The following is a 17,382-nucleotide window of genomic DNA, read 5'->3' as shown; positions in this document are numbered from 1 at the left end:
AAAGGCAGACCAGGCTGCCAAGAGAGGACAGGATATGCTCTCACTGCAGTCAGGGAGTGGTGGAGACAGAGATGCACTTCCTCACAGCCTGTGGAAAATATCAGGGCATCAGGGAGAATTTCTACCAAAAATTCTCACAAATATGCCCTGAATTCAGAAATTTGAATGACGACCAAAAACTCCCATACCTACTAGGGGAAGAGAGAAACTGTGTAACACTAGCGGCACACTATGTTACAGCTTGCCATAAACAGAGGGACAACCAGTAAACCTAAGAAGAGTATATATAAATTATGCGAATGTATATTTATACACTCAGGGATATATCTGTTTATACACTGTATGAATAGATCTGCGTTTATGTGTTCAACCATAAATGTATTTTGATGCTTTGACAACATAAGATGTACCTTATCATGCCAATAAAGCAATTTGAATTGAAATTGAATTGAATTGAATTGAATTGAGAGAGTGTGTGAGAGAGTGTGTGTGAGAGAGTGTGTGAGAGAGAGTGTGAGAGAGAATGTGTGTGAGAGAGAGAATGTGAGAGAGAGAGTGTGTGTGAGAGAATGTGTGAGAGTGTGTGTGAGAGAGAGTGTGTGTGAGAGTGCGTGTGTGAGAGTGCGTGTGTGAGAGTGCGTGTGTGAGAGTGCGTGTGTGAGAGTGCGTGTGTGAGAGTGCGTGTGTGAGAGTGCGTGTGAGAGAGTGCGTGTGAGAGAGTGCGTGTGAGAGAGTGCGTGAGAGAGTGCGTGAGAGAGAGTGCGTGAGAGAGAGTGCGTGTGAGAGAGTGCGTGTGAGAGAGTGCGTGTGAGAGAGTGCGTGTGAGAGAGTGCGTGTGAGAGAGTGCGTGTGAGAGAGTGCGTGTGAGAGAGTGCGTGAGAGAGAGTGCGTGAGAGAGAGTGCGTGAGAGAGAGTGCGTGAGAGAGAGTGCGTGAGAGAGAGTGCGTGAGAGAGAGTGCGTGAGAGAGAGTGCGTGAGAGAGAGCGCGTGAGAGAGAGCGCGTGAGAGAGAGCGCGTGAGAGAGAGCGCGTGAGAGAGAGCGCGCGTGTGAGAGAGAGCGCGTGTGAGAGAGAGCGCGTGTGAGAGAGAGCGCGTGTGAGAGAGAGCGCGTGTGAGAGAGAGCGCGTGTGAGAGAGAGCGCGTGTGAGAGAGAGCGCGTGAGAGAGAGAGCGCGAGAGAGAGCGCGAGAGAGAGCGCGCGAGAGAGCGCGCGAGAGAGAGCGCGCGAGAGAGAGCGCGCGAGAGAGAGCGCGCGAGAGAGAGCGCGCGAGAGAGAGCGCGCGAGAGAGAGCGCGCGAGAGAGTGCGCGCGAGAGAGTGCGCGCGAGAGAGAGCGCGCGAGAGAGAGCGCGCGAGAGAGAGCGCGCGAGAGAGAGCGCGCGAGAGAGTGCGCGCGAGAGAGTGCGCGCGAGAGAGTGTGCGTGAGTGTGAGAGTGTGTGCGTGTGTGAGAGTGTGTGCGTGTGTGTGAGAGTGTATGTCAGAGAGAGAGTGTGTGTGTGAGAGAGAGTGTGAGAGAGAGTGAGTGTGTGTGTGAGAGAGAGTGTGTGTGTGGATGTGTGTGTGAGAGTGTGTGTGAGAGTGTGAGAGAGAGAGTGTGTGTGTGAGAGAGTGTGAGAGAGTGTGTGTGAGAGAGTGTCAGAGTCAGTGTGTGAGAGAGAGATTGTGTGTGAGAGAGTGAGTGTGTGAGAGAGTGTGTGAGTGTGAGTGTGAGAGAGTGTGTGTGAGAGAGTGTGTCAGAGTCAGTGTGTGAGAGAGAGATTGTGTGTGAGAGTGAGTGTGTGAGAGAGTGTGCGTGTGTGAGTGTGTGCGTGTGTGAGAGTGTGTGCGTGTGTGAGAGTGTGTGCGTGTGTGAGAGTGTGTGCGTGTGTGAGAGTGTGTGCGTGTGTGAGTGTGTGTGCGTGTGTGTGAGAGTGTGAGAGAGAGAGAGAGTGAGTGTGTGTGAGTGAGTGTGTGTGAGAGTGTGTGTGAGAGTGTGAGTGAGAGTGTGAGAGAGAGAGTGTATGTCAGAGAGAGAGTGTGTGTGTGAGAGAGAGTGTGAGAGAGAGTGAGTGTGTGTGTGAGAGAGAGTGTGTGTGTGGATGTGTGTGTGAGAGTGTGTGTGAGAGTGTGAGAGAGAGAGTGTGTGTGTGAGAGAGTGTGAGAGAGTGTGTGTGAGAGAGTGTCAGAGTCAGTGTGTGAGAGAGAGATTGTGTGTGAGAGAGTGAGTGTGTGAGAGAGTGTGTGAGTGTGAGTGTGAGAGAGTGTGTGTGAGAGAGTGTGTCAGAGTCAGTGTGTGAGAGAGAGATTGTGTGTGAGAGTGAGTGTGTGAGAGAGTGTGTGAGAGAGAGAGTGTGTGTCAGAGTCAGTGTGTGAGAGAGAGAGTGAGTGTGTGAGAGAGAGATTGTGTGTCAGAGAGAGAGTGTGTGAGAGAGAGTGTGTGAGAGAGAGTGTGTCAGAGTCAGTGTGTGAGAGAGAGAGTGAGTGTGTGAGAGAGAGATTGTGTGTCAGAGAGAGAGTGAGTGTGTGAGAGAGAGAGTGAGTGTGTGAGAGAGAGATTGTGTGTGTGTCCTGTCCAGCCCAGTTGATGAGATGATAAGGTGTTCCATCCTCTGCGGTTCCAGTCTGCTGCTGCAGTGAACTGGAATGACTCCACATGAAGCATCGACTCAACTTAAAGCATCACTGCTGTCCAAGCTAGTTCAGTACACTCCAGTTATATTATCAGGTCCACTGATAGGGTTAGATGAAGAGCGCTGGGAGGAGGCTCGTGTGGAGCGTAAACACTGGGATGGACCCACTGGGCTGAATGGCCTGTTTCTGTGCTGTAGATTCTATGTAACTCTCTGGTACTCACAACACAATGCTGCTTTCATTTACAGCCATCCCCTCCTCCTCCGCTCCGGCCCGTGACCCTCAGTAAACCTGCTGCTCCAGGTGTCTGGAAGCCCATTAATGATGTTGCCTTTCAGGGATGCCCACATACATCCCACAAATGAAAGGGTACTGTCTGTAAAGTATTGACCGGTCTGGGATTTGACGTTGCTGCCTAGTTTTTCTTGCCCTGCAGTAAAAGTCAATGGAATGCTTTTGGGAGGCTGGGTTATCCCAGTCCCCATACAACAAAAGGGCCCAACTGAAGTAGAACCACGAGTCCTGTAGCCCATTCCATTCTTGTACCCAGCCTTCACTAGGCAACTGCCCACACTAGCACTGAATGGACAGTTGCAGATACAGATCTGCGCCCCATCATCTTGTGTTGCAGCATTCTGGAGAATGGCCCTTCATAAAAAAGCTGCAGAATGGCGCTGGCACAGGAAGAGGAGTCGGCCATTCAGCCCCTCATGCCTGTTCCGCTTTTCAATAAGATCATGGCTGATCTGAAACTCCATCTACCCGCCTGTGCTCCATATCCTTTTTGCCTAACAAAAATCGATCAATCTCAGTTTTGACATTTTCAATTGACCCCCAGCCTCAACAGCTTTTTGGGGAAGAGAGTTGCAGATTTCCACTACTCTTGGTGTGAAGAAATGCTTCCTGACATCACCCCTGAATGGCCCGGCTCTAATGTTAAGGTTCTGGGCTCCTTCACCAGAGGAAAGAGTTTCCCTCTATCTACCCTCTCAACTTCTTTAATCATCTTAAACTCCTCAATTAGATCACCCCTTAATCTTTTATAATCAAGGGAATACAAGCCTCGTCTGTCCAACCTGTCCTCATAATTGAACCCTTTTAAGCCCTGGTATCATTCTGGTGAATCTGTGCTGCTCCCCCTTCCAAGGCCAATATATCCTTCCTGAGGTGCGGTGGCCAGAACTGAACACAGTGCTCGAGGTGGGGTCTGACCAGAGCCAGAGCTGTGTGTAACTGTAACCTAACTTCCATCCCTTTGTATTTTATTGTGGTCTATTGGATTTACTAAAGGCTGTCTGGGGCAATGAGAGCCTGACTGCTGGGATTAAGGATGCTCCCTGTTGGCACAGGACTGCTATCCCCCCCAGTCCAGTCTTTTTAAATTAAGTTGTTGGGACAACCAATCACAGGAGGTAACTGTGGGTGGCGGGGGGTGGGGGGAAAAGAATATATAAACTCTAACCTTCAATTCATCAGCATCATAAAAGTTGACGGTCACTGCCGGAACCATCCACGTCTCAAAGAGATAGCCCAGGATTTGCTTGGCAATGGCATCAGTGATGAAATGGAAATGCAAAGGGTTTCGCCTGTGGAAACAGAAGATGGGGCTGTGAATATAATGTACAGATTGTCACTTCCTAATCACTGACCATCAGGCTGGCTGGAACTTCTCAAAGACAACACCCATTGATTTCCAATAGTCCCGCTGATCTGATGCTTTGATAATAGAAAGAAAGAATAAAAGAAAGGTTTGTATTTCTACAGTGCTTTTCACAACTTCAGGATGTCCCAAAGCGCTTTACAGCCAATGAAGTACTTTTGAAGTGTTGTCATTGTTGTAATGTAGAGAAATGCAGCAGCCAATTCGCACACAGCAAACTCTCACAAACAATATTGAGATAATGACCAGATAAACTATTTTTAAGTGATGTTGGTTTAGGGATAAATATTGACCAGGATACCCGGGAGAACTCCCCTGCCCTTCTTCGAAATAGTGCTGTGGGATCTTTCATGTTCACCGGAGAGGGCAGATGAGGCCTTGCTTTAACATCTCATCTGAAAGACGGCACCTCCGACAGTGTAGCCCTCCCTCAGTACTGCACCCAGCACTGCACTGGAGTGTCAGCCCAGACTTTGTGCTCAAGTCTCTGGAGTGGGTCTTGACTCAGAGGCAAGAATGCTACCACTGAGCCATGGCTGACCCTGAATAGCTCTTTGGTTGCTCATAAGATGAGTGTTGTGTCCGTCAGTAGTAAGACACAAGACTGCAGGAGAACGGTACAACTGGTGTTTACTCAACGTGGCTCACTCTGGAACTGAACTGTACAGATTACTACTCAGTGCTATATACAGGTGTGGTCACTGCCGGTACTACAGTATACATGAGCTGTAAAAAGTAGTTCCCCCCTTAAAGGTACATACATTACAATGAGGGATGAGGGTCTTCAGTTACATGGACAGACTGGAGAGGATGGGGTTGTTCTTCTTGGAGCAGAGAAGGCTAAGAGGAGGTTTGATAGAGGTATTTAAAATCACAAAGGGTTCAGATAGAGTAAATAAAGAGAACCAGTTCCCAATGGCTGAAGGGTCGATAACCAAAGGACACAAACTTAAGGTGATTGGCAAAAGAACCAGAGGCGACTTGAGGAAAAACTGTGTTACGCAACGAGTGGTGAGGATTTGGAATTCACTGCCCGATAGGGGGGTGGATACAGATTCAATGGTGGCCTTCAAAAAGGAATTGGATAAAAACTTGAAGGAGAAAAAATTGCAGGGATATAGGGAAAGAGTGGGACCAAAGTTCCTGTGAAGCTGTGCAGCCACACAGTGGTCTGGAGGTCCCGCGCAGGCTGCTTGCCGGCTTTACAACGGGAAAAACCGCGCAAGCACGGAAATTTGAATGGGCCAGGGAGCCCGTTAAAGGGGCCCCACAACCAAAAAAAAATTAGAGGAAACATTGAGTGGGACTAACGGGATTGCTCTTTGAAAGAGCCGGCGCAGACACGATGGGCCGAGTGGCCTCCTTCTCTGCTGTATTATTCTATGATTCTATTATATATTTTCTTCTCACATCATCAGGTATCGCCAGAAGGATGGAATTGGGCTTCCACAGTTGCCATCAGTGCCACTCTGCTAATGACAAGAAAATAAGAGTGATAAGACTTGCAGGGGGAAAAATTGAGTCGCGCCCCCTTTGGGGAGCTAACTTCACCGGGCCGCTACTTTTAGCGCCCCAGAAATATTAGTGTCCCCGTGGCTGAAATTGAGTGGTAGCGCCCCAAGAGGGAAGCAGAGCATTACTGGAAGTGCCCCGCCTCCATCTTGGGGCACTGCGAGGGAATATTGCGGTGCTACGTGCCGCAGTATTGCAGGCCTTTCTCCCCTTCATAAAGGGGAGGGGTCTGGCGCAGCGTGACCCGGGGCCCAGCTGGGCCACCGGGGATCGGAGTGTCGGCAAAAGAGCCCGACGCTCAAGAGAAGTGCCAGGCTCATGGACCGCAGGGCACTCCGCAGGGGGGGGGGGGCTGATCAGGAGGCCGGGGACGACAGCCGAGGCAGGTGCTGGCAGGCGGCCAGCAACAAAAATGGCCGCCCGGCACCTCGCCTTTAAATAGCGCTGCCCCGGCTGCAGGTAGGCCCCCCTGACCCCGTCGGACACAGCGTCCGGCGTTAAGTCAGGGGGAGCTACCAAAGATCGACACCTGGGTGCGAGCGGGGCGCTGCGCACGGCGATGACGTCATCGCCGCCGGTGCCGCGCTGACGGTTAGTGCCGCCGCTAACCTCCCGCTGAATTTCGCGGGCGGCATTGGCGGCGCTGCACCCGGGCGCTAGTTGCTTTGCGCTAGCGGGAGGCGCAAAGCAACCGAATTTTTCCCCCGCAGTGTCATGGACTAGTCTGAGAATTGGTAGAAAAAGGCGGGCACTCAGGCGGTCTATGGTTCTGGGACCTACATGTTCAACCGCCTGAATTATTGCACACAGCGACGGAGGCAAGTGGAAGCTGAGGATGTTATCAATTTCCAGAAAGTTATGGGTACATTTTTTGACAGACAGGGTTAGAGGTGATTGATGTAAGAAAAACTACTAGGCACTTGATCTGAGTATTAAAACAAGGCTTTAATCAACTGTTTTTCAACATGGAGGTCTAGTTGTGTCCTTCACTAGTTCCTTTTAAAAAATGTGCTGAGCAAGCTGGGCCCATACCCGAGTATTTATACTCTTCCCTGGACAGTGCCACCAGCAGGCCGCCCAGTATTATTTCATAAGTCATTTCCACATGAATGACAAGATTCATGTCAGTGATCAAGTGGGCAAAGAAGATGTACCTTTGGAACTGGCCCAGTAGATGGAGATGATCATTTCAGATCCTGTGTAATCCCATGTTAAGGAAATTGGGATATGGGTGTTTGGGGGAGTGGTACCTTAATAATGTCTAGTAATGTGGCATAGGTAACTATAGTCTCATGGAGCTTATTTGATTCATTGGGGAGTGAGGAAGGAATTTCACAATTTTTCCTAAATGCAGCCATAGTTGACCAGAAGCTATAACTACGAGCAGTTTGGGCTCACGGCTGAGGCATGCGTTTGTATCATTTAATGGATAGGGTGAGTGTGGTGGGGCATGATGGGGGCATATACAGCGCCTTTCACAACCACGGACAGCCAATGAAGTACTTGTGAAGTGGAGTCACTGTCGTAATGTGGGAAACGCAGCAGCCAATTTGCGCACAGCAAGCTCCCACAAACAGCAATGTGATAACGACCAGATAATCTGTTTTTGTTATGTTGGTTGAGGGATAAATAATGGCCCAGGACACCGGGGATAACTCCCCTACTGTAACATTAACGCAACAGTGCCAAAAACGGACATCTTTAAACAAGAGCATTCACCAGAAACAGGCCTGAACTACCCCAGCCATACACTGACATTGATGAGCACAGAAATTTACACCTCCACCAAGAAAATAATGAGACCAGCCAGTCTGCACATGCGTGGGGCCATTTACCCTATTCAACTGCAAGTGCCCTCACCTTTACAGCTGATGAGGGGCAAGCTGCTGGCATCTGCAGTTGGGGCCTAGGACTTGTGCCCATTTTAATTCATTTGCCTTTTAATTTGGGAAGCGTGGTGGGAGAGGGTCGAGTCGGGTCCCTGCAGTCTAGGGCAAGCGGTGGATTCCTCGAGGAGATTGGTGGGCGGATCCCTGGAGGCGGAAAGGTGAATGAGTCGTGTTGCAGAGGAGAGCTGTGCCTCCGTCCTTGGCGGTCCAGGGAAGTTTTAAATCTCGAAAGCCAAAATTAAAGGCAAACGCCAAAGGAAAAATAAATCCTCCAGACAACTGGTTGGGTTTGTGCAGCACTTCATGGGAACCAGGCTGGAAAAGCGAAGGTTAAAAAAGAGGCAGCTTGGTTGTAAATACTGACTTGTTGACTGCAAGTGGGGGCTGAACCAAGCTCCTTGTGCGTTGTGATCCAATCTTTCACTGTTTCACTGGAAGGCCCTTCACCTTAGATGAAAAAAATAAGCAACCGCTTCAATCTGGACGGAGGCCGCTTCTAATTCTGAAAAGGCTCCAGGAAATATTTAAAGGGCAAAGCAGATTGCAAGTGCTGATTCATCCTCACTGTGATCATATCTGCGTGATGAGTTCGGTAATAGAACCCCCCTCCCCCCCTCAACCCCGCACCGCCCCCCCCCCCCCCAACATCTCCAGGACTACATCTCCTCAAAGTATCCTCCACACGGGTGGGGAGTCGAGCAGGTCACAGACCCTTCCCGTAGCTTCTGATTGCCACTTGCCTCTGTCAGAATGCATCTGATGTGAACTCACTGATGTTGCCCTTCAAGCACTGGAGCCTGAAGAAGCTGTGAGCAAGCGGCAGTCAGCTGCTGGAAATTGCCAAGTTCAGCGAGCACGAAAAGAATGTGCAAGTCATTCTAGTCAGGAGCACATTCTGTGCGAGAGCTTGTATACGCTCGCTGAGTTTGTTTTCCCTCTGTTCACATTGCCAGCTTGATGATCCTTTAAAGAGCCAGCTCGCTCCATGGCCCAGTGGGTAGATCTATCATCTAATGTAGCACCAAGCCAGAAGATTTGATTCCTGGGTGGTTGGGGGGGGGGGGGGCGGGAGAGAGAGGGATGTTGATTTTAAACTCCCCCGCCTGGCGGGAATGTTGTGTGCGGGGGGGTTAAAAGAGCAGCAGGAGTGCTTCCCCGCAGGCCCCGCTAGGAATCCTTGTGTAGCCCCAGTCCCAGCCACAGCCTTGCCTCTCACTCCTAGCACCACAATCAGCTGCCAACCCCCTCTCTCCCAGCATTTACCGTACACCGGGGATGGTTTATTTGGTTCCTTGGTGCTGCCTGAATCCCGATCCATCCATCCCCCGCCCCTACATCATTCCCAGCAGGTTGGAGCGGGAATGAGGCCCAGCGGTTAAAATCGGCCAACCTCGCCTCCTTCACGAGTTCCAGGTGCGACACCTGCTTTGGGGTCCCCCCCCCAACGTCGACCCTACCTCAAGTTAAAATCAGCTCCCCCCACCTCCCCCCGACCAGTCTCTGCTGAGTTAGCAGCTGTCAGCCGAGGCAGTCCTTGGGCATATTACAATCGGCTTCAGCATGCCTGGAACAGGGATGGGAAAAATCAGTCACATTCCCATCACAACTCTGCTCTTCTTCGAATAGTGGCCGTGGGATTTTTTACGTCCGCCTGAGAGGGCAGACGGGGCCTCGGTTTAACATCTCATTCGAGCGACGGCATCTGCAACAGTGCCGCACTCCCTTAGCACTGCACTGGAGTGTCAGCCTAGATTTTTGGGCCCAATCCTCAGGAGTGGGGCTTGAACCCGCGACCTGCTGACTCAAAGGCAAGAGCGCTACACACTGCGCCACGACTAAGTCAACTGAGCCACAAGTGCCAGCCCGATCCTGCTCTCACTCTCCGTCCATACACACGTTACTTCCAGCATGAGCTGCTGGCTAGTGCTCAGGAGTAGATATCCTGGATAATGTCCCACTGCGCTGCCCGAGGGCACTGAGGCCAACTGAGGAACGGCTGCCACTGCCCTACAATCTGCCAATTTGGAAGAGGTCCAAAGTGGAGGCTGGGGTCTCCTCAGTTTGGTTGGCTCAACCAGTCACTCAAGAAACTCATCGAGCTATGAGGGCAGTGCTGGGGAGGGACGTGACGGACCATGTTTTTGGCTTGAGAGCAAAACTGGTGGTGCCATTTGTCACCTTTGACCCGACGATCTTTTATGGAAGTCACGCAGTGACGAGCTTTGAAAGCAGGATACATTATTAAGTATTCTCCAACTAAAAGAGTATCAGGAGTTAGGCTCTAAATTAAAAAGCAGGACCTCGCGGTTAATAATCTCTGGATTATTGCCCAAGCCATGTACAAATTGGCACAGAAGCAGATAGATCAGGAGAATTAACATGTGGTTAAAGGGCTGGTGTGGGAAAGAGGGGCTCCTTTTCATGGGACACTGGCACCAGTTCTGGGACAGGAAGTGTTGTGTATGTAACCTGTTCCACCATAAGAGAGCTTAAGCCTGTTCCACCTTAAGAGATGTACTACTTTCTCAGGCTGCTGTAGACGTAATACCGGGGGTGAACACGCCGGTATATAAGCACTGTGCAGTAATCTTGTATTCAGAATAGTCCCTACCTCCAACCAGTAAAGACCTGTTTTTGATTGTTATTAATTAGTCTGTGTCTTAATTAACTAGATAACTCACAGATTTAACACTGGCGACGAGTCTGATTCGGACCCTGCGGCAGTCACTCCACGGCAGCTTCGTCCACAGCCAGGACGTTGCAGAGAGGTTTCCACCCTCTCCACCCCACTGGAAGACATCCTGACCTCGGAGCCTCCATCGGCGACCGTCAGCTTCTGCTCCAGCTTGGTGGTGGGTAAGCCGTTGTCTGAGCCGGGCAGCGACGCGACAGGCAGTCGACCGCGTTGGCCGCACGAATGGGGCTGGGGGAGCCGGAGGAATAGGGCGCGAGAGCCGCTTCGAGCGGGAGGCGTTTCAACAGAGCGATCGCATCTCCTGATAAGGGCCGAGAGCCGCGAGAGCGATCGCATCTCCAGATAAGGGCCGAGAGCCGCTTCGGTCGGGAGCCACTTCGCGATCCAGCGATCGCATCCGCTGATAAGGGCCGCACTCGGGCGATCGCAGCGAAGATAAGGGCCGCACTCGGGGGCTGAAGGGAGACGGCGTCGGGGGACGGGTGAAGACCGCCAAGCGCGGGAAAACCGCCATTTTGTGGGCGGAGGACGACGGCAAGAGCGGGAAGCCGCCATCTTGGATAGCAGTAAAAAAAAAATCTGAGAAATTGCAAATCTGATAAAGTACTACAATGCCTAAACACGGGAATATTAGCAACTTTGATAGTGACATCGAAGATTGGGCCATATATGTTGAACGAGTTAAAAATTATTGTAAGGCCAATAAAATTCGTGAGGCTGATAAAGCACTAACATTATTAAATTTAATGGGTGCGAAGACATACGGGCAATTGAAACACCTGTTATCACCAGATGAACCGGCGGATAAGACGTTCGATGAGATTGTTACTGTCCTGAAAGATCATCTAAACCCCACGCCGCTGATGCTAGCGGAACGATTTAAATTTTATGACAGAAGGCAGCTACAGCATGAAAGCAATGCTGAATATTTGCTGGAATTGCGTAAATTAGCGAAATATTGCCAGTTTGGAACGGGACTGACAGATGCACTACGAGACAAATTTGTGTGTGGTTTATTTAAACAGGATACACAAAAGCGACTGCTCGAGGAGAATGAGCTGACGCTTGAGAAGGCGGTCACTATGGCAGCAGCACACGAAGCCGCAGCGAGAGGCACGGCAGTAATGCAGCTACGGTCACCGGAGCTCAATGCACACAAATTGGGTGTGAGTTCTGGCAAATGTTATCGTTGTGGAAAGACAACGCATGATCAGAACCAGTGTTGGTTTAAAAACCAAGAATGTAGAACTTGTGGTAGGCTTGGACATATAGCTAGAGTATGCAGGTCAGGGAAGAAGACCAGCAACAAGAAGTCACCGCAAGGAAAATACGCAAAAGTACACAAGGTGGCCGAACAGGAGTCCGATTCAGACGCTAGCAGTAATGAACTGGCTGGCTTAAGCAGTATTGAACTGGCTAGCTTAAGGGTACTCAACGTTGGTAAGGGTGCAGACCTCCAGACAATTTGGGTTACTCTTCAGATAGAAGGAGTCCAAGTAAAAATGGAATTGGACACTGGATCGGCATTGTCGGTCATGAATAAGAAAGATTACAGAAGGTTATTCCAACATATTCCCCTACAGGATACGGAGATTATATTGACAACCTACACGGGGCAGAGAGTGTACCCCATCGGGACAATAAAGGTTGCAGTGGCCAACAAGGGCGAAGGAAGTCAAATAATGGACTTATATGTGCTACCGGAGGGAGGTCCACCACTACTAGGCCGGGAGTGGTTTAGAAACATAAATATGGACTGGCATTCGCTAAAAGCCATAAAGAGTGAGAACTCGGTGCAGATAATCAGCCCAGACTCTAGAACTGATGATGGTAAGACCAACCCATGTGCAAAAGACAAAGTTTCAGCACAGAATTCCACTGAGCAACAACAACATAGTTTAACAGAGAATTCTGAGTCTGTCAAGTCTACTGATATGCACATTTTTGAGGGACACTGGGCTCGAACTCAACTCCATTTCAAACTACAACAGCAATTAGAACAAATGATTCGCCGTTTTGAGCAAGAGATGAATGAAATAAAAAAGTTCTTTGTTACAGAGTGGGAGAATCTGGAAAGGCAACAGAAGCAACTGATGGAGAAAATGGAGCAGGAGCACACCAACCATCTGCGCGAGGAGGCCGAACGAATCAAAGCTGATTCAGGTTCTGAAGGTGCGTGCCATAATCTGGTGTCAGAAGAGTTAACGGTCAGCCAACTCCTTCATATGCTGAGGGACAAGACTCTGAAATGGGAAAAACTTGAACACGAGCTGCGATCTTCAAAGGAAAAGGGTTCGGAGCTCTCAAAAGTCATTGAGATGGCTGATGTGACGACACAGACTGAAACGACTGCAACAGAGCAGCCATTGGATGCCAAAAGTACGCTGACTCATGTCAATGTAGAACAACAGACCGCTGAAACAGCTGCTCCGGTAGAGGGATTGCATAGTCCGATCAATCAATCTCCAAAGGAAGTTGAAGTATTAAAATCACAAATGAGGTCACTAGTAAACGACTTGCTGAAAGCCCAGAAAAAGCTGGATGCAGAGGTACACATGAAGAAGTCTCTTCAGGAAAGATGTCTGGATTTGGAACAAGAGCTGGCTAACGTCCAGCTGGGTATGGAGGAAATAGACGACCCTCTCGCTGACCTGTCGGACGACTCCGAATATTACTATGTCCTGTCCTGCCCAACTTGTAACTTTGACTCCCACCATACAGAAATCATGGAGGAGCACCGAAAGTCTACGGAACATCGGGAGAAGCTGGCTCTACGACGGAAACAGGAGGAAGAGAAGGAGGAACTGCGCATGCAGCTGGCAGCTGTGGCAGCTGACAATGGAGCCCAGAGAGTCTCCAAGAAGCAGAAAAGGAAAAGTAAAAACAGAAGATGACCCATCTGAACCATTATCACCTCTACCAGATCACACACGTGGTCCCTCCGAACGGAGCCAAATCAGTTCGGAAGTTCAAGCTGTCAAATCCATGAAAGGACTATTGAATGAGTAACGTGAACCGACTACACCACAGAGATTGAATCTGTGAACTGTTTTCCGCAAAGACTGAATCTGTGATATGTTAGTTAAACATGAAGTTATATATGTATATATGTTATTACGTTATGTTAAATGGGGGGGATGACTATAAAGCTAAGAAGGGAGGAGTGTTGTGTATGTAACCTGTTCCACCTTAAGAGAGCTTAAGCCTGTTCCACCTTAAGAGATGTACTACTTTCTCAGGCTGCTGTAGACGTAATACCGGGGGTGAACACACCGGTATATAAGCACTGTGCAGTAATCTTGTATTCAGAATAGTCCCTACCTCCAACCAGTAAAGACCTGTTTTTGATTGTTATTAATTAGTCTGTGTCTTAATTAACTAGATAACTCACAGATTTAACAGGAAGAAGCTGTACCGATGGGACGGGCTCCACCTGAACCGGGATGGGACCCGTGTCCGAGCGGAAAGGGTAAATAAATAGGGAGGTTTAAACTAGTAAGATGGGGGGAGGAATCTGCAAGAAACGTAGCCAGCCTAATTATAAACAAAACAGGAAAAGAGGGCATAGGAAAGAATAAAGTAAGGGAGGACATTCATGGCAAGGGAATAAATGGAGTTATAGAACCAGGTCCTAGAAATTCAGTATAGCCACTTTTGGGGCGGTAAAGTCGGGCGGCCGCTAAAGTTTGCGCCCGCCGGAAAGTGGAGGGCAGTTCGCCGAAATTCAGTAGCTTTGGCCAAGGAGTTTGCTCGAGCGCTAAAACTGGCGATGCACGGCTATCCTTAGGCGCTAAGCCGGCGGTGCAGACTGATACCGCCGAGGCCGGGCGCAGCGCAGGTGCGGTCATGTTTTGATTGACAGCAGACACCCTGGCGCCGGCCAGCTCTTAAAGGGGGAAGGGTCGACTTGGTCTGCTGCCACGCCCTGGATACTGCAGCCCTCCAGCTAGGCCTAAACACTGCTGCTGGAGAGAAATAGCGCCAGGAAGGATGCAGAGGGCCCGTGAGCGAGCGCAGCGCTTCTCTGGCCATGATTTAAAGGTGCTGGTTAGGGCTTTGGAGAAGAGAAGCCATATCTTGTTCCCGGACAGTGGCAAGAAGCCTCCCAACAAGGTGTACAGGAGAGCCTGGAGGGATATCGCCCAGAGGGTCACAGCCACCTGCGATGTCCCCCGGACTGTTGTCCAATGCCGGAAAAAGTTTAACGACCTCACTCGGATTGTCAGGGTGAGTACCCTTTCCAGTGTCCTCCTCATCCTTGCATGTGCACCTCACATTATGGGCAAAGGGACCTCAAAGGCCTAATGGCCAGCCCTCATCCAGCAGCTATGGCACTGGCATGAACATCAATTGCACTTTCTGCACTTTACACACTGGCCAAGCTATTCGACCATGGGAGGCAGTGCACACAACAACAGGGCACCACACTGGCCAAGCTATTCGACCATGGGAGGCAGTGCACACAACAACAGGGCACCACACTGTACTTAGAGGCCGTCCTTTCTCTTGCAGGCCAAGCTGGCCCAGAATCTGAAGAGCCGGACTGTCACCGGGGGAGGCCGTCCCCAGTTCCAGCAGCTCAGTGACCTGGAGGAGCGCGTGGGTCGACTCATGGGTGCCCGGGTGATTGGCCCCGTTGCAATTGGAGATGCCGACCCTGTGCTGGGCCCCAATGGTAAGGACATGACCTTTTGGACCTCTCTCGTTCCCCTTGCGCTTCAGATCTACATCCTTTGCCACTGTCCGACCAATGCGCAGAATGCCACCACTCATGCCTCCCTCGCTGACACCCTGTCCTCACTCTAAAGCTACTCTTGTGCCTTCCTGCTTTCAGCTGGTGAGGAGGAGGTCCCTGAAGCTGCCAGTGAGAGTCCCTCGGAAGAGGAGGACGAGGAGGAGCAAGAGGAAGGCGGCCCATCGGGGGAACCCTCATCCGCGCCAGGGGATGGCAATGGAGGGGACACGTCTTCCCTGGAGGAGAGCCAGGGGGAAGTGTTGCAGGGGGGTGTAGCTCCTGTGCCCAGTGGCGTCCAGCCACGCGGGAAGGGTCGGGCAGCACGGCTGCCTTCTCCCCAGAGGAGGGAAGTGTTGCAGGGGAGTGTAGCTCCTGTGCCCAGTGGCGTCCAGCCACGCGGGAAGGGTCGGGCAGCTCGGCTGCCTTCTCCCCAGAGGGGGGAAGTGTTGCAGGGGAGTGTAGTTGCTGGGCCCAGTGGCGTGCAGCCACGCGGGAAGGATCGGACAGCTCGGCTGCCTTCTCCCCAGAGGGGGGAAGTGTTGCAGGGGAGTGTAGTTGCTGGGCCCAGTGGCGTGCAGCCACGCAGGAAGGGTCTGGCAGCTCGGCGGCCTTCTCCCCAGAGGGAGAGTCCAGCCTCCAGTCCGGAGACGGTCCTCGCCCAGGAGGTGCGCCTCCTTGATCAAATGTCCGTGGACTCGGATCGTCGGCACACCGAGTTCATGGGGGTTGTGGCACGGTTGCCTGAGGCCATTGAGTCCCTGGCTCATAGTGTGTCCGATTTCGGGGCCTCACAGGCCAGGGGTTTCGAACAACTCGCGGCAGCACAGGCCAGGGGTCTCGAACAATTCGGGGCATCACAGGACGCGAGTCGGGCCAAATTCGGGGCATCACAGGACGCGGGTCGGGCCGAATTGAGGGCAGCACAGGACGCGAGTCGGGCCGAATTCAGGGCAGCACAGGACACGAGTCGGGACGAATTCAGGGCAGCACAGGCAGCGAGTGGACAGTTGATCAGTGGTGCCGTGCAGTCACTGGCTGGTCTGATGCGGGCACAGACCAGGGCAGTACAGGCACTCACTGCTGCCACACTCGCTGTGGCAGGCAGGCATCGCCAGGGCACCCGCCGTGCTGCAGCAGCACAGCGGTCTGGCCTTCACCAGATTGCTGCGCTTGCTGCAGTGCCAGCCCGGCCGAGTGCCAGTGTCTCAGGCGAGCAGCGAGCGCCTGGCATCAGCCAGCTTGCCCCCATTGCTGCAGCCGCCACTGCCACTCCCCCAGCAAAGCTGCGACGAGCTGCTGGAGAGACTGATGCTGCCCAGCCACAGCTGCAGCAGTCAGCAGCCGGCCCCTCGAGGGCCAGAGCTCGTCTCGGCCGACCCCCAATGGCATCTGCCGTCACGCAATGTGCCCCTCAGGAGCCTTCCCCCAGCCTTGCAGCACCCACAGGGCCCAGGTTGAGGCGGAGCAGCAGGTCGGCCAGGGGCCGGGAAAGGCTGGACAAGGACTCGCCCTCTCGGCACACACAGTAGAGTGTGTTGGCAAATGTTTTTTTATATGGGGGTGGTTGTGTTGTCTATGGGGGGGGTTCTTTCGGTAAGGCCGAGGATGAAGGCCATTTGGATGGACAAGTTTTGTTATTCCTCCCCAGGTTGTGGGAGTGAGGTATGTTTTTGACTGTTTTTTGGGGGTGTTGTCTGTTTTTGGGTTTCATGTGGGAAGGGCCCTGAGTTTGTTCAAAAAAGCTTTTTCTTTATTCAGCTTGTCCAGGTGTCATGTTTCAAGTGGTTGTTGCGTTAACCGGCTGAGGGCTTGCGGAGTGGCTGCATTCATGTGCCTTCATTGCCACAAGCCATTCCCTGACAGGGGGCCTAGAAGTGTCGTTCAATAAGCCGCCGACGGACGGCCCTTGGACTTTGTGGCTCCCTCCTGGGCTGGTACTCCTCCTCCTCCTCCTCCTCCTCCTCCTCATGGTCCTCCTGCTCGTCCTCCTGAGGTGGTGGTCCAACGTGAGGTGGCAGTGCCTGAGTCCTGCGGATAGCCAGGTTGTGCAGCATGCAGGAAACGACGACGAACTGGGAGACTCTATCCGGCGAATACTGCAGAGATCCGCCGGAGCGATCCAGGCAGCGGAACCGTTGCTTGAGGACGCCAATCGTTTGCTCTATGATGTTCCTTGTGGCTTGATGGCTTTCGTTGTATGCCTCCTCAGCAGGGGTCCTGGGCGAACGGAGCGGGGTCATGAGCCATGTACACAAAGGATAGCCTTTGTCCCTGATATACCT

At 51.7% G+C, this 17,382-nt stretch overlaps 1 protein-coding gene across 1 annotated transcript in view; it reads right to left on the bottom strand.

Annotated features, from left to right (window-relative positions):
- LOC147105984 (xylosyl- and glucuronyltransferase LARGE1) overlaps nucleotides 1–17,382 on the bottom strand; it is a 1,047,399-nt gene that overhangs the window by 997,366 nt on the left and 32,651 nt on the right. Inside the window, exon 3 of the mRNA XM_086008605.1 lies at nucleotides 4,072–4,195. Within this exon, the coding sequence (XP_085864731.1) occupies nucleotides 4,072–4,195 (124 nt within the window). The remainder of the gene's footprint in view (nucleotides 1–4,071; nucleotides 4,196–17,382) is intronic.

This window comes from Somniosus microcephalus, chromosome 16 (genome assembly GCF_052327205.1).
Source record: "Somniosus microcephalus isolate GS21.2 chromosome 16, FLI_Smic_1.0, whole genome shotgun sequence".
NCBI lineage: Eukaryota > Metazoa > Chordata > Chondrichthyes > Squaliformes > Somniosidae > Somniosus > Somniosus microcephalus.
This window is presented reverse-complemented; position numbering and strand designations above follow the sequence as displayed.